This window comes from Festucalex cinctus, chromosome 3, assembly GCF_051991245.1.
Source record: "Festucalex cinctus isolate MCC-2025b chromosome 3, RoL_Fcin_1.0, whole genome shotgun sequence".
Taxonomy (NCBI): domain Eukaryota; kingdom Metazoa; phylum Chordata; class Actinopteri; order Syngnathiformes; family Syngnathidae; genus Festucalex; species Festucalex cinctus.
Window position 1 is genome coordinate 8,336,101 of NC_135413.1, and position 25,910 is coordinate 8,362,010.

Genomic DNA, 25,910 nt, shown 5'->3' on the forward strand with positions numbered 1-25,910 from the left:
CTAGCGCATGCGCAGACAGAAAAGCCCGTTTCTTCGTCAAAGCGACGGAACTGCGTTGCTGGGGGATTTTTGCCCCCCAAAATGCCCTGTTTTTTCAGCACACTGCATCCTTAAAAGTCGATAATACTCGGATACCGACCATGTACTCATTGTACTCACTTCCGCTGCGCGTAGCATTTCAACTCCGGTGAATGTCACTCAATTGTTTTGTGGATGCGAGGTAGGTCACCGTTTATTTACCTCTTCATAAAACCGAACTCGGTTACCAGCTAAAGTGTATTCTGTAGAAATATAACGGCGTGACTGTGACAAATTCAAGTGTTTTTGTTGTTTGAAATCTTAAATAGAGACAGACTACATTGAATCGGACTGAGGTAAGGGGGGCGGGTCTAGCGCTTAGCTCTCAGGGCCATCTGCAAGACCCGCCTAGCTAATGGTTAGCATGCTAAGCTAAGTGAGTGACGCTGGTTGTCACTGAGGCTGCCTGCCTGGTATATTTGTCCAGCAAACGTTGCACCGGCCGAACGTAACCGGCGCGCCATGGTAATCATTCAGGGATGGAAATTGGACCTCGATACGGTAACACAATCTATTTTTATATCTTTTTGAGACTGGATTTTCGCACGACAGCTAGGCTATCTGAGAAAGCAAACAGCGGGAGGGCATCCTGTGTAAAATGCGCGAGGTGACGTTTCACTGGTTAGGCCGCCGGGTTCGGGATTAGCTCTTCGGAGCTAACTAGCTCGGTGCTAGGAAGCTAACAAAGAGCCGGTTGTTGGTTTTTTTGCTTTGTGCCTTTGAAAATGCTTTGTGGCTTTGAAAATGTTGCCGCTTGAGGTGCATTCGGCGTCACAAAAAGACCCGGGGGAAACGTAGGAACACAAAACTCGTGCCGAGTAGGTAAAATGGCTACTATATATATATATATATATATATATATATATATATATATATATATATATATATATATATATTCCAATGCTGCCTGGTTTGTGTTGTATTACGGTAGGCTGTGGATGACTTAATTAGCCGAATCGATTGTGATTGACTGCATTTTTAAATGGGGTGCTAAACTACGGGCTAAAATGGGCTTGGTGGTTGCAGTGTGGGATACAATTTCTGAAGTATACGCCCCCCACGCTCCCATCTGTGCGGCGTTATCGTTGTTCATATGCGATTAAGGCTATCAATGTGATCATATTGATTACACAGTTTCGTGTTCTCGAGCTGAACCGGCAACCCAGGGACATCTGTCTACTAAGTTAAACGGGCTTTGACAAATGGTCAAGATTAGGGAGGCGGTGCTGCAATTCGATGTATTTGCTGTTCTGTGCGGTGAATGCACTGTAAGGTTAATTATGCGCATGACACTTATCTTGGCTGAACCATTTTAGGAAAATATCTTAATTCCAATTTTTCTGGTGGAGATTTTGATTCAGTTTGATTCAAACGTCAGTTAAATATTCATGTACTGTACAGTATCTAACATAAAATTACATCATATCAGTATGTAACAGAAAATTACAACCACCGTCAAAACATTAAAAGCTATTACTCAAATAAAACAAGGACAGAGGCCTAACAGAGGCTGTGTCCTTTTTCAAGTTTTTTTTTAAATTGGTTCAATAAAGCAAGAAAAAATGCTTTCTAACACAAATGTAAATTATATGTATACATGTGTAAACTGTAACCGTTTAAAGGGAAAAAACAACAAACATTGGTGATATTTAATAGGCTATTAATTAGGGATGCACGATAATGCTATTTTCAACCGATACCGATAAACCAATAATTTAGAGGTCCTGATGTTGATAACCGATAAGTAAGCCGATAATTGTTTGCAAAATTAATTTGAATACAAATATGCTTTCAAGTCCTACTATAAGTCTAACAAATACATTAAAAACATTGTATACACTTTGCACAATGTTTCATTGTATGTAAAGCACCATGAAGCTGAATTTTATTGATATGAGCCACAAACACAACAGATGGACCAGCGTGGCATGTCTATAATTATTGATGTATTTCTTTATTATCTGGTTTTCTGTATGAAATCAAATTGCCGATAATTATTGACAGATTTCTCTATTATCTGTTTTATCTGTTTGACGGCAAAATGGTCGATAAGTGCCGATAATTATCGGCCACCAATATTATCGTGCATCACTACTATTAATTTCTCAAACATTTCACCATCAAAGCTCTTTGTCTTGGCTTATGTAAACTAACTGTTTTCAGGTAAAAAATAAAATAAAATAAAATAAATAAATAAATAAATACATATATATATATATATATATATATATATATATATATATATATATATATATATATATATATATATATATATATAGTCCACTAAGGTTGAATTTAGTGGATATAAATAGTAAATACTCATTGTTCCTTATCTTCTGTACACATATGTACATATTACACAAACGCCAACAAAATTAGCCTATGTTAAACGATTAACAATCGCACTTAAGCCTAATTTATGCCTCCACGTTTGCTCTTGCGTCGATGATCGACGGCGCTCATGAATTTTAAGTGCCGCGTCGCTCGTGGCCGGCTGACGTGCACACGTCGCCAATCCTTGGACGCCGTAGATGGCGGGGCGTAGCTCGCTTCTGATTGGTCCGTTCGATGGCGTTTTTTCTTTTTTTTTCTCTCTCTCTCTCCCCGCCCCCCGCCCAGATAGTTTCCGTGAAGGCAACTGGCGGCGCAAATCGACTTCCCTGCTCGGAGACCACGGCTGTGCATGTGGATATGTGCCTGGGACGAGAGGCGGAAAACAACAATAACAAAAAAAACCAAAAAAAACTGTGTTCGCTAAGTGCACGGCTGTTGTGTTTTGGCGAGTTTACGGCCGACACCGGTGCAAATTGGCAATAATTAATTGCCACGGTGATGAACTTACTCTCCCCCCGGCTTTGTTTCGTGTTTCTGAATTAAATTGAACTTCCTGAATCCGTCATAAAATGCAGAGGAATCGCCACTCTGTGGCGGCCCAGCCATAGCGACAGCGGGACTTGGTGTGAAACTCCAGCAGACACCGATGTGTATTGTGATGTGTATTGCGCACAAGTCGGAAGGCAAACACACGAGCGGAGCAACGCCGTAACCCCCCCGTGCGAGCCCGTCGCAGAAGCATACTGAGGCCTTTAGCATTATCCCTGAATAGACTCAAATCATCACCAACATATGGGGGGGTGGGGGGTGAAATGATTTGCTTTTGTGTATTCATGCCTGCGGTACGGATCGGCGTGGGAAATGAGCTATGGTCCATTTAAAGCGGACCAAACAGTGCAGGTCTGAATACACCCTCAAGATACTTTCACACTGGACGCTAAATGAAGTGTGGCATCGCTTGTCTCGCGCGTGTGTAGCGCGTGTTTTATTGTGCAACCGCGACCTCGTGCCACACTTACTCATTTGTCAATCAAATAATTTTTGAATCGAAAATCATATGAATCAGGAATCGAAAATCGATTCCGAATCGAATCGCAGACCCAAAAATCGTCATCGAATCGAATTGTGAGACAGTCAAAGATTCCCAGCCCTAATTCCAATACTCATGTACATTTGTTTACATTGTGTGTTTTTCTCGAGCTAATCTGAATCATTATTGTTTTTTCTCTTGCAGTGAAATTGGACAAGAGCAAATTTGGATTGTTCTACCAGTGGGCCTTTGCTCAGAGGCCGGGCATCTGTAAGAGTGCTGTGCGTTTTTGTTCCTCAACAGCGAGTCCTTATGCTTGATAGAAGCTGCAGTCTGTGTCTTACAGAATGGGTGGTGTCGACTTAGAGTTTGGTATACCAACATCAGCACTCTGTGCCCTGCATTGGTGCTCAAACCTTTTCCAAAAGAGCGTCCATCCACCTCCTCCAATCTCTGCACTATGTGTATAAAGACGGACAAGAAAAGGAAATTTGAGACACTTTTTCCCTCTTTCTTTTACTTTTAGGTACTGCTTCATCCAAAACCCCTTAGCCAACATGGAATTCTCCTTATTTTAATTTTTCAACTCAAGTCTTCCTCTTACCCTTTGTGTGGAATGTCCGAAAAGCCCGATGACAAAATGGTGAAGTTCCTGGCTCCCCCTCCGAAGAGTGGAAACAGTCCCAGCTCTGGGTCAGACTCGATGGTCAACGAATCTCGTCCAGTCGAAGTGAGGAGGCGGCATCACACCATGGAGCGTGACCGCGGCAACCCTGAGCACCGCTTCTTCCGCCGCAGTGTGATCAGTGACTGCAATGCCACAGCGTTGGCCCTCCCTTTGCCTAGCAGGATCCCTATACCTGCCGCACAGCGGAACCAACTGCGAGAGGCCCCGGTGCAGCGGCAACAGGCCGCCGCCCTACGTGCAACGCAGGTTGAACAAAGTGTGTCTCGTAAAGAGGAGTCCGCTGAGACTCTGGTAAGGGGAGGGCAGAAAGACCTGGAAATTGCCAAGGTGAATGTTGTACCTGCGAAACAAGCGTCGATCATACAAGATGTTTGTGACAATGAGTTGGTGGTGGAGACCCAGTCGTTGCCAGAATTGAGTCAAAGCGAGCAGGATAACTCTGCCGACTCAAAGGTGCTGCACGATGGAGACCTCGATGAAGAGGACAAGGATGCTGCCAAAGCTCGTGCCGAGGCAGAGCAGAGGGAAGCGGAGAAGAAAGTGCAGGAGGACATTGAGGAGGCTGAAACGAAAGCAGTGGGGACGTCCCCAGATGGACGTTTCCTGAAGTTTGACATTGAAATTGGACGTGGCTCTTTCAAGACGGTCTACAAGGGCTTGGATACAGAAACTACAGTAGAAGTGGCTTGGTGTGAGCTGCAGGTAAGAAATTGGATTGTTTTATTCATTTTATTCATTCTCCCTACTCGATTGCTTCACAAACCGTTATTCTGAGCTTAACCCAAATATTGACTGCAAATATAGTCAATGGTGCTTGCTCACGGTGCGCCCTGATCTTCGTACCACATGTACTCACATATTTAAACGGTGCATTATAGAGATGGCTGTACTTAATTGCTATTAGTGGCGAAGTAATGGTCTTTTGTCTTCTAATAAATTGGCAGCTTCTCTTGAGTTAAGAGCATCTTGGGATTAGCCTCAAGACATCTTGAGTGTATTCTGATTTGTAGAGGCTTCATTTTTGTCTCCTCTCATGTAATGATTATTAAAACATGTTTTTTTTTGTCACTTTTTATTTTACCATTTTTCAACATACAAAATGAAAGTCATACAAATAAACAAGCAGACTTGCAAAGAGCACTCAACATTGTAAGGGATTACCAAATACAAAATAAAATAAAATAAAATAATAATAATAATAATGATAAAGGTTCCGAGATGTTACCAAAAAATTTTTTTTTTTTAATTGCCTAAACAAAATAAAATACCTCAAATGACACATCCTTACAGACAGTCTGCAGCATTACTCAGGTATGCATACCATTTCTGCCATCATCTTTCACCCAGATCTTTTTGAAGACGTATAGTATGTCATCTGCTCTAAGACATGTATCTGTTTTACAGTATTAACAAAAAGGTCCACACTGGGACAGGTTTTCTGCATCCAGTGTTTTGTGATAGCCTTCTTGGCAGCTGCCAACAAAATCCGATAAAGAAAAGCATAGCTTTTTTCCCAATCTTTCCGGTATAATTCCTAGATAAAGAACTGAAAAGGACACACATATCAAGATAAAAAACCCTCGAAACAATCCCTGCCATCTCTTTCCAGAAAAACTGGATGGCGGGGCAGGACCAAAATATATGAGCGTGATCCGCCATAGGCTCTCCACATTCCCTCCAGCAGCCAAACTGTGTACCAGCCTGTTTAGACTTCCACTTAGGAGTAATAAAGTAGCGAATTAAGTTTTTCCAGCAAAAGTCCCTCCAAGTCCAGGAAACAGTAGAAGAAGCTTGCGTTTTCCAAGAATCCAGCCACATGTCCGTTATTTCGATGTTCAGTTCTTTCTCCCAGCGATGCTTCACATAGTCCGTGGTGACCATATTTAATGAAACAATACCATGGTATAATTTACTTATCAATCCTTTGCTACTGGCTGAGTCGTAAGCATCCACAAATATACGGACAATCTTTGATTGAGCTACTGGGTTACGACCTCTCAATTTTGTATAAAAATAATCTTGGAGCTGCAGGTACCTATAAAAATCCTGCCTGCCTAACCCATGGTTCTGACGTAAACGTTAAAAGCTTCTGAGCTCCCAGTTTTTGACAATTCTGCACATAGAGGTAATGCCACCCTAGATCCATTGCCTGTAACTATGGTCTAGCAAAGATGGTGTAAATTCAGAATCATATGCTGGCCACCTAAAGTAATCTGTTCCTGGAGGTGGAATTTCTTAACCACTTCTTCCCACACTTTCAGTGAAAAATTAACCCGCTGGCTAGTTGTTTGGAATGTTTCCTTTACCATTCCTGCATCTCCAAGCAATGCCTGTGTTGGTACATCAGTCAAAGACAGCTCTATAGTTTTCCATTTAGCTATATAAAGTGGGTTACACCAGTTTACCAGAGGTCTCAACGGTGCTGCTAAATAATAATCCCTCAGTGATGGGAGGGCCATACATACCACCTCTTTCCACTGGAAGCTGGATGGTCGCAAGTCTGACTCTGGGTTTCTTATTATTCCAAACAAATTGTGAAATATGTTGATTCCATTCTCTAAATTGTCTCAGGGGGATGTCTACCAGCAATGACAAAAAAAGATACAGAAGTCTCGGAAGGATATTCATCTTTACCGTTCTAATTCTACTGCCAAAGTCAAGAGGGAACAAGCTCCACCTATTTAGATCATCATATATTGTCTTATTAGTACTCATATAATTGACTTCAAATAACTGTGAAAGATCTTTGGGTAAACACACTCCCAAGTAGTTAATTTGAGTCGACTGCCATTTGAAATTAAATTTTGTAAAAAGGTCCTGTGTAGGGGCATAATTAAACACCATAACCTGTGTCTTATGTATATTTAGGACATAACCAGAATATTTTCCATATGTTTCCAATAGGGGTGTTAAAAAAAAATCGATTCGGCGATATATCGCGATACTACATCGCGTGATTCTCGAATCGATTAAAAAAAAAAAAAAAAAAACGATTTTTTTTTATTTTATTTTTTATTTTATTTTATTTTTTTAAGAGCTCAGAATTGTTCATTCGGTAGTCTTACCGATTCACCGTCTTATCATCATTGCCTTTTTTTGTTTGTTTTTTTTGTGTGTGTGTGAATCGATTTTTAAACTTCCATTTTTAATGGAAAAATATTCAACAAAACGTCTGACTTCGGGTTAGGATTCACACCTTGAGCATGGAAGAATGTTATATGAACGGAACATTAAGCCTTAATATTTTATTTTAATGCTGTTCAAACATGAAACAGATTACAACCTCTATAAGACTGAAATTCCAGATAGATAAATAATACATTTTCATATAAATCTTACACTCTACAAGCTTACTGATTAGTATTTTCTAAATTTGAATGAAAAAAAATCGCAACAATCGACTTATAAATTCGTATCGGGAATAATCGGTATCGAATCGTCAGGTACTAGGCAATTCACACCCCTAATATATGTATATGTGTATATGTATATATATGTGTGTGTGTGTGTGTGTGTGTATATATATATATGTATATGTATGTATATATATATGTGTTTAATCGATTCAATAATTTTTTTTTTTTTTTTTTTTTTTTTTTTTTTTTTTTAAGAACTCAGAATTGTTCATTCGGTAGTCTTACCGATTCAATGTTTTATCATCATTGCCTTTTTTTTTTTTTTTTTTTTTTTGTGTGAATCGATTTTTAAACTTCCATTTTTAATCGAAAAATATTCAACAAAACGTCTGACTTGGGGTTAGGATTCACACCTTGAGCATGGAAGAATGTTATATGAACGGAACATTAAGCCTTAATATTTTATTTTAATGCTGTTCAAACATGAAACAGGTTACAACCTGTTTGAAATATATATATATATATATATATATATATATATATATATATATATATATATATGTGTACGTATATATATATGTATATGAAATAAAATCGCAACAATCGACTTATAAATTCGTATCGGGATTAATCGGTATCGAATCGAATCGTGACCTGTGAATCGTGATACGAATCGAATCGTCAGGTACTAGGCAATTCACACCCCTAATATATATATATACATACAGTGATACCTCGGCTCACGAACTTAATTGGTTCCCAGAGAGTGTGTGTAAGCCGAAAAGTTCTTCTTCCGAACATTTATTTCCCATAAGAAACCATTAAAATGAGAATAATCCGTTCCCAGGTCCCTATAAAACATAATTTTCTACTAAATAACCCTTAAAATTACACAAAAATATACCTTATTTTATGTATAATAAATGTGCTATTGTATTGTAATTAAAGAAATAAATTGTACTGTATAAAAAAGTCGTGATATTTTACTTTGTGATGGTAGTTCTTAAGGATAGTAGCAATGGTAGACTTACTTCATTCGCGAGCGTTTCACCGCGTAGAGTGTTTATGGAACGGTTGTCGCTCATTCGCACTTTCGTGCTCACCGGAGCGGAGGAGGTTTGTCCCTTGGTGAACAAGGAAGTGGAGCACTTTAGCGAGTCACCAAAAAGTGAGCACCGCCAACTACTTTCACCTCTTTCCTGGGACTAAACAGCCGTGGCACGATTTTCTCCTTTTTTGAGGTAGGTGATGGCACTTTCGCTTTTTTTAGTGGCGCGAACTCCATTGACTACAATGCAAACGCGCCGCCGAATCGCCGTCCTTCGCTGGTAAGCATTAGGCTTAACACTAGCCTGTGGTGGGGTCTTTTTCGGTCCCATAATAGCAAAAGTACACTCAAAATGTCTATCAAACACAAACCGCGTCCGCACTAAAAGAAAGGGGGTGACGAACTGGGACGCCGTGAGCGTGCGTCAGCTTCTTGTGGTCGCCACCGTAGTGCTGTTCGTCCGCCGAAAAGTAGTTCGTCAGCCGAGACTAAATTTTCGCGAATTTAATGTTCGTGAGGCGAAAAGTTCGTGAGCTGAAGCGTTCGTGAGCCGAGGTATCACTGTGTGTGTGTATATATATATATATATATATATATATATATATATAAAGATGATTGGACTGAAGTTCACTTCCGCTTCCTACTCCCCCCTCCGCCTCACCCCTTGCCCCCACACACCACCAAGTACCTTCAAGTTTCAAGTGCGGTTACGATGATTTGCGGAGATTTGGCAGTGTTCTTCCGCCAACGCACACACACCACCACCACGTGTCTTCAAGTTTCAAGTACGTTAGTTACGAGTATTGGCAGTGTTCTTCTCTGGTCCTGTGAGCGGCGCTGTTGTGCATTTGAATGGGACTTTGAATTGCAGTTTCAAAATAACATTGAAAAACATTTTCAGTCTTTCAACCTTAAAGTTACAAGTTTTAAAAATGATCACCATTTACAGGGTTCAAAAATGAGAAACAAATCAATTCCCAGGGAGAACAACAACTCAGCTTGTGACCATTTTGAACCTCTGGTAATTTGTGGGGGAAACACTGTAAAGTCATACTTTTAAAAATGTGTCTTTTCTTAGCGTGTTTTTTTTTATTATTATTTTTTATTTATTTTTTATTTGTTTTTTTCAGAGATTTTTCAGTCATTCAAAAAATTTGATTCAAAACAAATTTTCAGTCATGCAGAAAATTCAAACCCTTATTACGAGGTTTCGAGTATGGGCAGGATTCTGATTCCATAGTTCAGCACTGATGCACTAATAGTGTACACAATCTGCTCTTCACTGTAATTTCCCATATTGATTTACTAAGACTGTCACACTTGTACTCCTTTTTGAAAATGAGGAAATAATGTAGAAGATGATATTGAATTTAACAAACTGAAGTCAGTCCACTCGAAGTCCAAATGCATTAAAAACTTAATTAGGTACAAGTTAGGTACTTAAATTATTCTTGGCCAATATCTAATTATTGCCTCTTAAATTGTTTTGTGCCAAATCCACCCACGATTGATTTAGAATTGGATTTGGCCCAATTAGTCGTGACCTAAGCAAAATATGTTTGGCAACAGAGAAAAAGAGAAAAGGTAGCTTTATGCTGTGTGGTCAGCTGAGGCAGCTCCATGGCCCTGAGCAAAGTTTGACCTCATTCGCCACATGATTGTTGGCTTTTCCTGTCACGCTCTCAGCTTGTCCAACAGCAACGCACCGCTTCACATGCACACTTTGTAACAATGTGACGATTACAGGCACAAGCCCCTCCCCCCGACACGGCACCAACAGTGTGCATACTCACTGCACTCGTGCTCAGAATGCTTGTGTGAATGTAAAGTGGGTTACATTCCTGACAGAAGAATCTCTGTGAAGCACAGCAGGCTGACTTGCCAGGGCTTGTTTCAGCCTATCTGTTTTTTTTTTTTTTGCTTTGTTTTGTTTTTTGTCGTCCTCATGAATGGCCCCAGTTCACATTTCATTCTTTAACGGTTTCACTCCAAGCTGTTTATTTTATATCATCCAATGTACGTTTTCAAAATTGTTTTGTTTTATCATTAGTATAGTAAAACATTGGTTTTAAATATGGTGGTACCTTGATTAGCAAGTTTAATATGTTCCGTGACAAAGCTTGTAATTGAATTTATTTGTGTAACAAATCAATTTTCCCCATTGAAATCTGTTGTGACACCATTAATATGTTGGTGCCCCAAAAATCCAAGTTTTTTGTTTCTGATAAAGAAAATATCACAGTTAAAAACTAGTTTCATAAAGTAATAGGTTTGATCTCAAATGACATCACATTTTCCTTAATATGCATGAGTCAGACGAAATAACAGAGTAGGACACGCATACACGTTTTGGAAGAGAATGACATCCCAGGCGTGAAATTTCAACGTTCAATCGACAAACACACTTTGGAACAATTGAAACGGTAGTTGACATGCGGAGACCTCAAAATGGGTGGAAAGAAACCAGTTCTAGGAGAAAGGTAACATTTATATGTTATATTTGTATGATCAGCTGTAGGGCTGGGTATTGATTCAGATTTCCAGGATCGATTCGATTCACAAGGGCCCGATTTGATTCACTATTCACACCGATTTTCGATTCATTTGAGGAATTCATGTAGCACCTATTTTAGACAGTCAAAAGTACCAGTGCTGCAAATAGTAGAAACTTCTTGCTGTAATTTAATGCATTAGTAAAAATATGAATATTTACATTAAGATTTTAATCCATTGCAGTTACATTAATACTCTGTTTTATTTAACATGGCCTTATAAAAACGACAAATAATTATTTAAATCAATTACAACCACATTCCAGGCTGTGTAAAAAAAAGTGACAAAAACACTGACACTCACGAGTCACGATTGGAAGATATAATACACTAGGGGTGTTCTCAAAAATATCGATACAGCAATACATCGTTGCGGGCCTCATTACAATGAACGTGTCGATACGCAGGCGTCAGAATCGAAATTGCTCGTTAATTCTAAATAGGCAGTTAAAGCAAGGTTGCTTGTGCAGGAACAGCAGCCTCTGAAATGTTTACTCGGGGACAAGGAAGCAGGTGCGCGGCGGGTAGCAGAAGAGACGGCTTTGCAGCGTGCATTGTACATAACAAGCAGCATCTGAAGTTATTTGGCTTCAATTAGTCCATTGTCATTTTTCTATATTTTGTTTAAAAAACAAAATAGAATGTGTTATATGAAAAAATGTTTCCCCAAATATTTTAAATAAGCAAATTTTAGAGCTGTAATTTTAATACTTGGATATTTGTACACATATTGTCCCATGCCTAAAGTTTCTCGGTGTGTATGTGAAAGCTGCTCCTTGCTCTGCAGTGCGTGCACATTTAGACCAGGCATGCTGCTTGGTGGTAAACCAGAAGAGCTGCTAACAAAAACATTTTTTCCATTCAGCATAATAAACATCATCTAGGTATTAGGGCTGGGTTTTGATTCAGATTTCCAGAATTGATTCAGTTTGATTCACAAAGGCCCGATTCGATTCACGATTTTCGATTCAGTTAAGGAATTCATGCTGCACCTATTTTACACAGTCAAAAGTACCAATTCTGCAAATAGTAGAAACGTCTTGCTCTAATTTAATACATTAGTGAAAATATGAATATTTACATTAAGAATTGAATCCATTGCAGTTACATTAATGTTGTATTTATCATGGCCTTATAATAATCAATAATCAATATAATATATAATATAATATAATCATTTAAATCACAACCACACTACAGGCTGTGTAAATAAAGTGGAAAAAAAACACTGACACTCACGACATTCACATTGTAGGGCTGTCACTAACGAGCAAGACAAAATGACAAATAGAGACATTAAAGCAGCTATATGGAAGATTTAAAATTTCAAATCGCTACTGCCACCTGTGGCCTAAAACAAACTGCACGCTCGTACACGCTGCTTGCACTCGTACGTGCACGACCTCAATATTGAAGACTGGGCTCTTCATATCCAATTAAACTATGTTTTTAGAGGTAATAAGTTTTATAATGTTATACAAAGCTGGCCACTTCACGGAATGAGACTCTCGATCCCCACTAAACAATTGATGTCCACATGACGTGCAGATCATATTGCTTTAGTCGGTCGAAGTCCAGTCCTGTGCTGTACTCCAAAATGATGTGCAAATTACGTCAATTAATTGGACCTCATTCCGATGTTAATATGCAGTTACATATTGTAGTCACCCCGCTCGACAGACGTCAACCTGATTCTAGTCATTATTAGTGTATGTCGCCCCCAGGCTAGCGTCATTGTGCATTAGCCGAAAGGTGGGCTGTCATTTATGGAAATTGACGATTGCGAAAAACATATAAACATATAGACCCATTCACTACTTAGTGTGATACGGTCGTGAATGTTATCGCCATTCAGTAGTACCGTTCACATTCCGTTAGCATAATGTAGCTTCAATAGGCTGTTTTCACGGAGGAAAATGAGGCAACATTTAGCCTGATTGAAACGCCGCGGAATGGAACGTCTGTTCTTCATAAAGTCATTCTCTTCTATTACATTCAACTTTGCCGCCCCTTTCACGCTAAATGTTGCCGTCCACCTCACTTTCACCCCAATAGTTACGACCGAGAAGTGATCGATCTTGAGGTTACTGCTATATGAAAACAACAAAATTTTTTCTAAATGTCAAGATACTCGCTTCTTACCTTTTGGAGTAGAAAGAAAGCCAGCTGTGATTCACTTTTCTTTTTATCCAAGTCCGATCTCAACTCTCTCCACCGCTGAAATGTCAAACCAATGTTCACTCTCGTTCTTGCCCGGCGTCGGTCACTATCAAGTTTAGATTTTTTTTTTTTCGTGGCACTTGACATTGTTTTCATTTTTTTTTTAAGTGGCCTTCCGCGGAGTAACAGCGGGTGTCTGGGGCAGCGAAAATCTGTACTCGTTCCGTCTTCGCGCGACAGGAAACAACTGACGAGACCGCGCATGACCTCACATCCCGCAGACAGAGGGCGGGAAATTCGAAGGATTCGGACCGGACGCTTCCTAAATAATATTGGCCAGAGGCTTGTAGGAGTACCCATTGTGAACAGCTAAGATGTTGATCTACTAATTAGAATATGTTTCAGTCATAAATGGTCAAATAAAAAGGCTATTGTTAAGATATTTTTTTGGGAAATCCTCCATATAGTAGCTTTAAAGTGTCTTCTTTTTTCTTTTCTTTTTTTTTTTTAATATTTATTAATTTTGTATTGTAAGTGCCTTTTCCCACAAAAACAGCATGTGGGCTACAACTGCCTTTTCCCCTTCTTCATTTCTTATTTAAATAAAATTGATTTTTGGATATTAATATCGATTCGATTAATAAATGAGAATCTCGATTCTTTTATGAATCGATTTTTTGGCAAACCCCTACAACATATAATATGGCGCTTTTCCACCGGACCGGTTCCACACCAAAGCGGTATTTTTATTTTTTTATTTTTTGTCTCGCAGCGGCAGAGCCCTCCAATCACAAATAGCTTCGCGACTCGTGAGCCGTTCGTGAATGTCAATATTCCATCCATGGTGGTCCATATGAAATTGTAAATATGGTTCAATGTTGGCGTGACTTGCCACTCGTGAAATGTTATGATCCGCACGCATTGGTGAATACAAGCTTGGCTTGGAGAGTCAAATGATCCCGCCCCCTTCCCGCCGTGCACCTCCTGTAACAGAAAAGCAATGGAGGCAGTTGTGGTGTGGTAGCTTGCCGTGCGAAGCTCAGGGAAAAGCGGCAGCACGTTTTTTTTTGTTTTTTTTTTAAATGAAGCGATCTATGGCTGATTATTTTCTAAAACAAAATGAGAACGAGGAGGATAATGATGGTGGTAAAGGAGGGCCTTCGGAAGGTGCCAAATCAAACGACACATTATTCTGCCCGTCAGAAAGTTTCGTTTAAATTTGTGCAGTCTTTAAGCGCCCTCCTGTGGTTGCTAGGTTTAATGCTTTTGTTGAGTTAAAAAAAAAAAAAAAGATATGTTTTTCCTTCCTAGCACATCCCTAGGGCATATTTACTGAACATACAATTTAATGGACTGATTTTAAAACTTTATATTGACTGTGGAAAAATGTACTCCCAGTTTTGAGTCTTAGACATTTTGAAACGTGTTTGAGCTCATCTACAACCCCTAGCAAAAAGTATGGAATCACCAGTCTTGGATGAGCACTCATTCAGACGTTTTATTCTGTAGATCAAACTCAGATAAAAAGCATGAAACAGTCGTAAGGTCATTCCAAAGTGCAACATCTTTTTCAGAAACACTAAAAGAAATGAAGAAAAAAAACATTGTGCTGGTCAGTAAATGTTACTTTTATAGAGCAAGTGCAGGGAAATAAATATGGTATCACTCCATTCTGAGGGAAAAAAATATGAAATGACTAAATTTTGAGCAGAAAGGACACACCCAGTCAATTTCCTTTCATTAATTGAACCTGCCTAAAATTACATCTGCTCATTAGTCAGCAGTTAAAAACAGTGGAGTTATCACACCTTGGAGGTGGAGGGCAGCTGGACCAAGTGGATTGGCAAGAATCATGGCTCAAACAAGGGAGATGTCTCTTGAGACCAAAGACAGGATTATCAAACTTCTTGAAGAAGGTAACTTCACGTATGTTTGACAAAGATGTGGGCTGTTCACAGTCAGCTGTATATCGAAGATCTGGACCAAGTACAAACAGCATGGGAAGGTTGTTAGTCAAGTGTACTGGTAGACCATGAAGACATCTAAGCGTCAAGACAAACAACTAAAGGCCATATTTCTTGAAAACAGAAAATGCACAAGACAAATGAAGAAGCAATGGGAGGAAGCTGGAGTCAATGTCTGTGACAGAACTGTTCATAATCGCTTGAAGGAAATGGGATTTACATACAGGAAAGCTAAAAGGAAACCATCATTGACGCTTAAACAAAAAAGAGCAAGACTGCAACGGGCTAAGTAGAGGCAATCATGGACTGTGGATGACTGGATGAAGGTTATCTTCAGTGATGAGTCACGAATCTGCATTGGACAAGGTGATGACACTGAAACTTTTGTTTGATGCCGTTCCAGTGAGAGTTACAAAAAGGACTGCCTAAAGAAAATCAACATTCCCACAGTCCTTGATTATATGGAGCTGCATGTTAGGCAAAGGCACAGATGGCTGTGGTTAAATCTTCAATAAATGCCCAAGTTTACATTGACATTTTGGACAGCTTTCTTATCCCTTCAATTGAAAAAATGTCTGGGGGTGATGAAATCATTTTCCAAGATGACAATGCATCGTGCCACAAAGCAAAAACTGTGAAAGCATTCCTTGCAGAAAGACGCATCCAGTCAATGTCATGGCCTGCAAATAGCCCAGACCTCAACCCAATTAAAAACCTGTGGTGGAAATTTGAAAAAAAAAAAAAGGTCCACAGCAAGGCTCCGACCTGCAAAGATGATCTGGCAACTGCAATCAAAGATAGATGGCACCAGATTGATGAAGAATACTGTTTGTCACTCAAGTCCATGCCTCAGAGACTGCAAGCTGTCATAAAAGCCAGAGGTGGTGCAACTAAATACTAGTGGTTTTGATTGTTTTTTCTTTGTCTGCTTTTCATGATTCAATATTTTTCCTCAGAATGGAGCGATTCCATATTTATTTCCCTGCGCTTGCTCTATAAAAGTAACATTTACTGACCAGCACAATGTTTTTTCTTCATTTCTTTTTGTGTTTCTGAAAGCCAAGATGTTGCACTTTGGAATGACCTGACAACTGTTTCATGCTTGTGATCTGAGTTTGATCTACAGAATAAAACGTCTGAATGCTCGCCCAAGACTGGTGATTCTATACTTTTTGCTAGGGGTTGTAATCTGCTTGCTGCTTTGCTTCCTGTTGATGCTGTAGTCAGTGATACAGAAACAAATGAGCTCAATATGTTCCTTGGGAGTTTGGTGCCAGATAAAGGCAGTTGCTGAGCGCTTGTATGCTAATGCAACGAGTCTGACAGGTTTTGCTTCCGTTGATTCTTTGGGATTGTCTTTAACAAACGGTCAAAGGGCAGCAGGTCTGAGTATTTCGTGTTCATTATAGAAGGCGCCACACTGAAAATGTTTCTTGTGTACAAAGACCCCAATAAGAGAATATTTTGGGAGTATTAACCCCTTATCATACGAGCAATTTTGCCGAAAATGCTTTAAAAAAAAAAAAAAAAAGTTCAATTCAAAGTAAGTTTGAAGCTGTTCCTGAACCATTTAGAGTATCAACATAGTTTATAATTTTTTTTTAAGAATGTTTGCCCGCCAGAGACCATCCGAATTTTAAGGGGATTTATTAATACACTTTTAACATCAGCAAACTCCAGTTAACAAGAGTAATGTGAAGCATTTTACAACACCCTTTGGAATGGAATCTGGCAATTTTTAACATTATTGCAGCGGTTTTGAATGCACAAACTTTTCTTTTGCAAGAAAAGGTTTGTTGATCCCCCCCCTTTAATCCATCCACGAACCCATTCATTTGTTTTTGAGTTCACATTACGGGCACCCTTGTAAAATAAATAGGTAACATCAGTAAGGAAGTATACAAGTAAGGGACTCCCAGATTCCACCCCACACTTGTCATCTTCGTCAGTGTTGTCTTCCAGTTGCTCCCGTCCCACCTGTTTCCTCACAAGCTCTGCCCAATGCTAAACATTCAGGAAGGAATGAGGAAGGGATCCCAGGCATCCCCCCCAGAGGCTTTTGTGAATGCTTGTCCAGCTGGTTGCTTATGTCCATCCATTTGTTCGCATTTTTTTTTTTCTTTTTGTCATATCTCTATACCTTACACTCTAGAAACGGGGTCAAGATAACCCAATTATGGATCAAAAATGGACCAATCCACTTTATGGGTCAATTTGACCCAACTTTCTGGGTTGTTTTATCCAAAATGACTCAATTTTTCGACCCAAGGAAATCCGATCTGACCAATATTTTTGTTTTACACTAAAAGACCAATTTCTTGACTCAGAGTTGGGTCAAATAGACCCAAGTAGAGGATCAGTTCATTTTTGACCCATAGTTGGGTTATTTTTGTTTGACCCAACTGTGTTTAGAGTGTAAATACAAAACAATCCCTCCCAGTAAAACTGTCAGCAGTTTACAACAGTAACTGTTAGGGGTGTGAATTGCCTCGTACCTGACAATTCGATCCGTATCACGATTCATAGGTCACGATTCGATTCGATAGCGATTTTAAACCCGATATGAATTTACAAGTCGATTGTTGCGATTTTTTTACTCAAATTTAGAAAATGCCATTCAGTAAACTTGTACAATGTACACTGTAAGATTTGTATGAAAATGTATTATTTATTGATCTGAAACTTCAGTTTTATAACTGTGAGCCACTGTATTTAACAAACAGGTTGTAACCTTTTTCATGTTAGAACAGCATTGAAATAAAATATTAAGGCTTAATGTTCCATTAATATAACATTCTTCCATGATTAAGGTATGAAAGTTAGATGTTTTGTTGAATATTTTTCCATCAAAAATGGATGTTAAAAAAATCGTTTCGGCTGCCTATTGAATTGATTCGAGAATTGCGTGCTGTAGTAACGCGATATATTGCCGAATCGATTTTTTTTTTTAACACTGTACTGTTTAACTGTACATACAATGTGTTGAATAACATTTTAACACTTAAGCAAGTGAAAAAATAACCACTGTAACATTGAGGCTTAAGTACTATAAAACATGTATTTCAGTCATTATGAGTGACAGTAATACAATAATGTGATCAAGCATAATTCGAGATGCAGCTGGGCCTCGAGCTATTTTATTGAATGTAGTGATTAAACCCATTGGTTGGCAGTCAGGGGAGCCTAGGCCTTCTTTGTTGTCCTAAATTAGGGGTGCGCATTACGTCGATGCCGATCTTCCGGTAGATCGCGGACGTAGTACTGTTTTTTTTTTTTTTTTTTTTTTCCCTGATCTGCCAGTCTACCATCTCAATACCAAAGAAGGGAAATGTGGAGCTGCATTTTCGGACTGTTCATGGAAAATACGATACAGACTTTCTGCCGAAAAAGCTAGCGGAGAAAGAGAAAAGTGAAGGAACTAAAATCCAGATAGCAGTCATTTATCACACAACATACTTCAAAAGCGAAAGCCGCCACAGAAGCATCATTAGTTATTCACTAGGGGTGTCACGATTCGCCAACTCCACGATTCGATTTAAATTTCGATTTTGGGGTCACGATTCGATTTTTTTTTCGATTTTTTTTTTTTTTTTTTTTTTTTTTCCGCTCCCCCACTTTATAACACAGAGGCATATGCTTCTGTAGGCTAAGGCTAGTCTATGATCATTGGTTCTATTCATTGTACAGTAAATCTTATTTCAAAAGATCGGCTACATATAGGTGATGCAATTTCCATATTATTTTTGTGTAAATTTATGTAATATATGATAATTGACATTAGGCAGGAATGATCAAATTCAAAGAATTTATTTACAATATAAAGTTAACCGTCTTGTTCTTACTGAAGTGTAAAATAAAAAATAAAAAAACAAAAACAAAAAGTCACAGTGGGTGCCTGCCATCTATTGACTGTTTTTGGTTACAACAGTGTGCTGTGCGTTCCTCTTAAAATAATGTGCAATGTGCAACAACAACAAAAAATATATTGTATCCAAAGTCATGGAACAAATACAGCCTGAACAAACTATATCCCAACATTTACAGTTGCTGGGCATACTGTAGCGTGGTTCAAGTACACTAATTAAATGTTTGAATCCAGCGTTTTCCAAGGCTGCAGGTCTGCTGCTATAAATAGACCTATGGATCTGGCGTTTCGCGCGAGCTGAAGTGTGTGGAAGTTTCACTGTAAATGAGGATGAAATAGTTGGTTGGACCGTTGTTTTCCCACTTCTAGTTGAATTTGATAAATCTAAATCTTTGTGATGCCTGCGTAAATGTCCCGTCATGTTTGTCGTGTTTCCCGTTGTTACGGCTGGCGGCTCGGGCCCGCCGCCGGCTCCGCTCCCCTAGTATGTATGTGTGTGTTTGTGTCGGCTGGTGCCCGTATAATGGTACTTCAGTTTGAATGCGCCAGCGCGACACTCTGATTGGAGGACTGTGCCAGCGCGACACTCCGATTGGACGACTGTGCCAGCGCGACACTCCGATTGGACGACTGTGCCAGCGCGACACTCCGATTGGACGACTGTGCCAGCGCGACGATATTGTGTATCCGTGTATTATACCCCTATTGGTTATTGTTGTTTCTCCTCCGTTCTGTCAGTTCTGTCAAATGCGGTTATTATTTGTTCACCTTCCACTTTCACTCCCTTGTCAAACCCCTGCCTGAAATTTCAATTAAAACTACTCAGATGTTAAAGTCGACCCGTGTTTATCTACTCTATATTTTCTGTTATTGTGTTACTTCCCTTCCCCTTGACGAGCCGGGCGTAACACCGTGGCCGAGTACAGTACGCGCACATAGCATATCTTGCAACTGTGGTCTTTTTATCGACAACGTGAACGTTGTCGACATAACTCACCGGGAACGCAAAATGTTTCCAAACTGGTGACGAGAGAAGCGGGAGCGGCTTGAAGCACCATTGCTGTGTCTGTCCGCGCTTGCCATCATGACTGCAGGAGAAGTCAGCTAACAAGTGCCGTTAGCTAGTAGCTGAATGGCTGCGTCTCATTTGCTTTCCTGGGAGGTGGCGGCGGGCGCGGGGGGGGGGGGGGGGGGGGGGCATCGAATCGTGTGTCCTCTCTTCTATTTCGATGCTCGAAATCGTGACGTAATTTCGATCGATTTCGATAAAAAATCGAAATCGTGACACCCTTATTATTCACAGAGGAAAAGTAACCCAACATGAGGAAATCTGCTCTCTCCTTGACTGCATTATTCGGCTCCACCTAGTATTTATGTGAGTCAACCTTTTCCTACATGAAGATTATTAAGTCCAAATACCGTTCCACCATGACTGATGAACATCATAGAAGTGTGCTTGAGGCTGGCTGTCAGCAGCTACTGTCTGGACTATGCATCCCTTCCCCCCCAAAAAATGTTAATAGTTAATTATGTGTATTTTGCAATATTGGCTCACTCACACTCGTTTATGCAAGGAAGGTACATCAACATACATTGTTCATACAAAGAATCCTCAATGCATTTGAAAATAATTAGATGTTTTGCATTTTTGTGGTAGGTAGATTGCAAATAGCGAAAATCCGTGGAGAACTGACATCCATTGAAATGCACATTTTTATACTGTATAGAAAGACAGACAAACACAAATTATTAAACCAAATGATGACTGTGTGTGGCATGAATCGTAAAAAAAATAAAATAAATCACGTCTATCCCATTGACAAATATAGCCGTTTTTTATTGTTAAAAGTGGTATTTAAAAAGTAAAGCTGTCAGTGGGTTGTGACAGGAGGGTAACACTTGACTTAGGTTAGCCGGGGAGATAGCTTGACCATACGTAGCAGTCTTGAGGTCGACCTGATGACGTTGGACATGAAATCTGTTGTTCCCTCAAATAAATTAACTAAATTCCTGGTCAGTGTGCGGAGGATTCTTTTTTTCTTGTTACACTACATACATACTACATACGCTCCTGCTGCGTGTCTAGTGGTGGCTGTACAAGGACATTTCCTCAATTAATACATATTTTAAGGTTATTGTGCCATTTAAAAATAATAAAATAATCAAATTTCAACGTGCGAGTAGTACCCCAATATGCAAATGACCCAAAGTGGCCGGGCTGCGAGGGCACCATAGCAGCTCGCAGTTGTATGTATTAATTAATAGGGGTGTGCCAAAAAATCGATTAATAAAAGAATCGAGATTAATATCCAAAAATCGATTTTACTTAAATTAGAAATGCAGACGGGGAAAAGGCAGTTGAAGCCCACATGCTGTTTTTGTGGAAAAGGGCACTGACAATACAAAATTAATAAATGTTAAAAAAAAGAAAAAAAAAGACACCTTAATGTCTCTGTCATTTTGTCTTGCAAAGCAGACTGGTGTAGATCATGACAATGTTGTGCATATCTGTAAATTGAAGCAGAAATCATTTGTCAGTCAAATAATTTTGAATCGAAAATCGTTTGAATCGAGAATCGGAAATCGATTCTGAATCGAATCGTAGACCCAAAAATCGTAATTGAATCGAATCGTGAAACGGTCAAAGATTCCACAGCCCTATTAATTAATTTATTCATTTATTCATTCATTCATTCATTCAAAAAGTCAAAAAAATATTGGTGTTAAATGGTTGAATATTTAAAATGTTTATTATTTGTTATGTTCAAGAAGGGGAAGAAATCTATTAAAATCAGATTTCGGGAGGGGGAAAAATTACTATCGCAACGCCAGTCCTTCAGTGTTCATGTGTCAGTTGTGAAATGCCTGTGATTATTTTGTATTGTCATTGTTGACAGTTTGATTGACCGTTACACTAATCTTTGACCTCACTGTTATGGGTCACTCACGACAACGTTGCACACGCGCGCAATCATTGAGTACGGTAACTGTCTTAGCCAGATCCTACTTAATGTTATCCTGAAGCCTCTATCATAAGCACTCAGTGTCAACTTCAGTGCAAGGACTTGACACAGCCAGCCCTCAACATGATCAGTTTTTTTTCACTCCAACTATTTTTAGAGGTTTTTGGGTTATTTATGGTGGTCTTTGCTTGAAGCATTTTCTGCTCTGCTGTACTGCTCTACTCTTGACTCTCTTCAGGAAGGTACTGACTCACAGTAGCTGTCAGTAGAACAAATCAAATGGTAGCCTCCTCAATTAGTGATAGACCGATAATTATTATTTATTTTTTTTGGCCGATACGATACTGATTATTAGTAGTCAAAAGAGACCGATAACCAATATTTCAATCCTATTCATTTGAGTAAAAGAGAAAATGGTAGCGGCAAATTAAAAAAAACAAAAAAAACTAACAAAAAAATTAAACCTGTAAAGAATTGGCAGCTTTGTTTAAAAAAAAAATCACAAAAATTGCAGAGCGCTTCAAGGGTCATCAGTATGTGTTAAGCTAAATCAAATCAAATAAATAGTTCCTGGAAATTTTCGACTGTCGTTTTCCAAAATGTAAGTACTTTTTCTTTCTTTCTTTCTTTCTTTCTTTCTTTCTTTCTTTCTTTCTTTCTTTCTTTCCCCCTTTCTTTCTTTCTTTCTTTCTTTCTTTCCCCCAGTTCCCAGTGTCAGCATCATTTTTTTTTTTTTTTTTTTAGGTCTTCGCAGACAGTGAAAAATTGTCTGAATATGGTTGAAATGTCTTTTCAACAAGTAAAAACTGTCCGTGAACATCTTACAAATCCTGCATTCCGCTTTGTTCATGCATTCACGCACACCAAAGAAGGGGAGGCGTGTCGCGTGGTAAACAACTACTGTACAGCACTTTAGTGAGTCAACAAAAGAGAGCATCGACGAGTATTTCCACTTCTTTCTCTAGCAGTGCATTTATTTATTTATTTATTTATTTGTCCCTCAAGCATTTCCACTTTTTTGTTGCCAATCAGGCCACCGGTGGTTGTGCTAAATAACTTTGGCTAATGGATTCTAAATACCATTGCTGCCTCGGTACAGTTAAACAGCCAGTCTTACCAGCACTGTATGCTACTTCTTTGCTCACCATACGGCCCCGGCTGGCCGTGTTGTTGCGCTCCAACTTCAGGTGGGAGGATGCTGTGTGACGTAGCTCGTTTGGCTGCCCCGAGGCAAATTGTGGCGAAAGTTCAATTATTTTAACTTTGACGAATACGTCGAATGAGCGTATTGTCGCGTCAACTATTTTGATATTAGTAATATTTTCATTTCTGGCTTTCAAGTTACCCCAGGGACTCCTTTCTCCTTTATGTATAATATTATGTTCAAATGTAACCCTGTTAATAAAAGGGTATTGTTTTTAACAAAGCATGTGCAGTTTTTATTTTTATTTTTTTTTTCGGTTTAAGCACCAAAACTGTACCACCGAGTAGGCACCGATATCGGATAAAACACATTAGCATGTCCCATTGCAGCTTGCTGCAGGCAATATTTGCATATTATGCCACATTAAAACACATTGAATAGCAAAAATGAGAATCAACTGCTGAGACGGTCACGCGTTCAAGTGGAGCAACACATCAATCGGAGGTCGAGGCTCACAACGACCTTCGGCTGGTTACTCAAGCGCCGAAACATATTGTGGAGTTGCTTCTCTTACTATGCCGCACGCACCCACACATACACAGGGTTGAGAAACAAAAACAATGTCGGACAATATCATTGCAAGCCAAAAAGGTCTCGGTGCTTCTCGTTTTCGTCACAGCCACATATCCCACCCCTAAACAGGCAAACACAATATTGCTCTGTGATTAGTCTGAACCAGCAGTGGTTCAGATTGGCGAACATTTTTACTAGATGGATTCTCGGGGAGGCGGCACGGTGGAGGAGTGGTTAGCACATCTGCCTCCCAGTTCTGAGGACTCGGGTTCGAGTCCAGGCTCCGGCCTTCCTGGGTGGAGTTTGCATGTTCTCCCCGTGCCCGCGTGGGTCTTCTCCGGGTACTCCGGTCTCCTCCCACATTCCAAAGACATGCATGGCAGGTTAATTGGGCGCTCCGAATTGTCCCTAGGTGTGCTTGTGAGTGTGGATGGTTGTTCGTCTCTGTGTGCCCTGCGATTGGCTGGCAACCAGTCCAGGGTGTCCCCCGCCTACTGCCCAGAGCCAGCTGAGATAGGCGCCAGCACCCCCCGCGACCCTTGTGAGGAATAAGCGGTCAAGAAAATGGATGGATGGATGGATTCTCGGGGGTTTGTGACCGCACAAATCCTGCAAAAATTCCTCTTAACAGGCAAGGTTAAGTGTTGGTTTACACCTGTCAACCAAAATATTTAGCAGCCAAAGTAAAGAATTACTTCCTCTTCTCCGTTGGCAAATAAATAAATATCTGGACAGTGGAGACCTGCGGGAAAGTGAGGGAACACTGTACTAGTACAAAATAATAACAGCAATGAGCCTTGAATTTTGATTTTGACCTTTTGAGTTATGCACAATAAATGTTCTCAAAATTACATTACATTAGATCTTTTTTTTTTTTTTTTTTTTTTTAGCACATTTTAAGCTTTGCTTTTAGACAACAGTTTGCTGCTTTACATAATGTGAATTTAAGGAATATTATATAAAAAAGAAAAACAATTGTTAATTCCGCATATTGTCATTTTTTTATTGTTTAATATGACCCATGAAAAAAGCTCCACAAAATTTGAAATTTGCACCTCTAATGAAGTCATTGAGTGTAAAAGTAATCGATGGTTGTCGGTAGGTCAAAATAATAATAATAATGATAATAACAACAACACCCGGGACTGAATTCCAAGCTACAAACTACACGTTTTACTCTTCTTAATCTTCCATGAAGACATTAATGGAAAAGTTCTGCTGGGATCTTTGTAACTGCTGTTTGCTGCCATCTTAGTGTCATCCGTGTCTTCAAAACAGGTCCTCTCGATCACACCTTGAGCTTGGGAAAGGGGACAAAGTCACTCTGAGCCCAAACAGTTGAGTAGGGAGGAACTGGGGGATGGTCAGGCGTGAATGTAAATGTGAAATCTTTTTGTAGATGTGCTGATTGAGCACTTCAAATGGAAAAAGTTGTCCTATGGGTTTGACATATACCTATTGTGACAAGTCCCAGAAATTGTTTCAATAAGTTGTTGGAGAGAATTCTGAAAAGGAGCGAAACACTAAAATGTACTTACTGTCCTAGTGTTGCTAGCCACATTGAAATTGCTTCCATTAGGTCAGTAGTAGCTAAATGTTTTCTGCCACTGTATGTCTCATTAACTTGCACTTCTTTTCATGCAACCTGACAATACTACAGCTTTTTAGCTCATTAGATCGTAACATAAGCTTGGGGCTTGGTGAGGTTTTGTTTCTAGGCATCTGGAAGAGTGCAAAGGCAGTAGAAAGGCAACCATTAATGGGTTAAATTAACTTGGCATTTGTCAAGCTTAGTGTTGGAACCCTGACTGAGCCTGTGTGCGCTGTGGTTGTTAGACATGGCTGTCATCACATGGTGTGCAAAAAGTGAAAGAGGAACCACTTCACAAGACAAACACTCTGGAAAGTAGGTCAGTGGGTCTGAGTGCAAATTACTGATTCAGTATCTTCTCTGACTTGTAATTTTCGTAGACTACTTTTATTCCGCCCTCCCCCCACCAATGTCCTGCTGACATTCCAAACATTCAACTTTAAAAATACAAATAAAAACTAACCGCAATCAAATACCAAAGCTACCAGTCACAATCCTCGTGTTTCTCGCACATGCGTGTACAGGTCAGAGCCAGTCGTTCGCCTCTCACTTGAGGGTTGAATT

At 39.6% G+C, this 25,910-nt stretch overlaps 1 protein-coding gene across 5 annotated transcripts in view; it reads left to right on the top strand.

Moving 5' to 3' along the window:
- Positions 1-25,910, top strand: part of LOC144015561 (serine/threonine-protein kinase WNK1-like) — a 63,476-nt gene continuing 37,566 nt past the window's right edge. For 3 of the 5 annotated variants that reach the window (XM_077515661.1, XM_077515665.1, XM_077515664.1), the window contains exons 1-2: positions 1-220; positions 3,647-4,832. In XM_077515661.1, coding sequence (XP_077371787.1) covers positions 4,059-4,832 — 774 coding nt within the window. In that variant the 5' untranslated portion in view covers positions 1-220; positions 3,647-4,058. Of the gene's footprint in view, positions 221-399; positions 580-3,646; positions 4,833-25,910 lie in introns of those variants that run through there. The other 2 variants (XM_077515663.1, XM_077515662.1) reach the window with 2 other exon arrangements.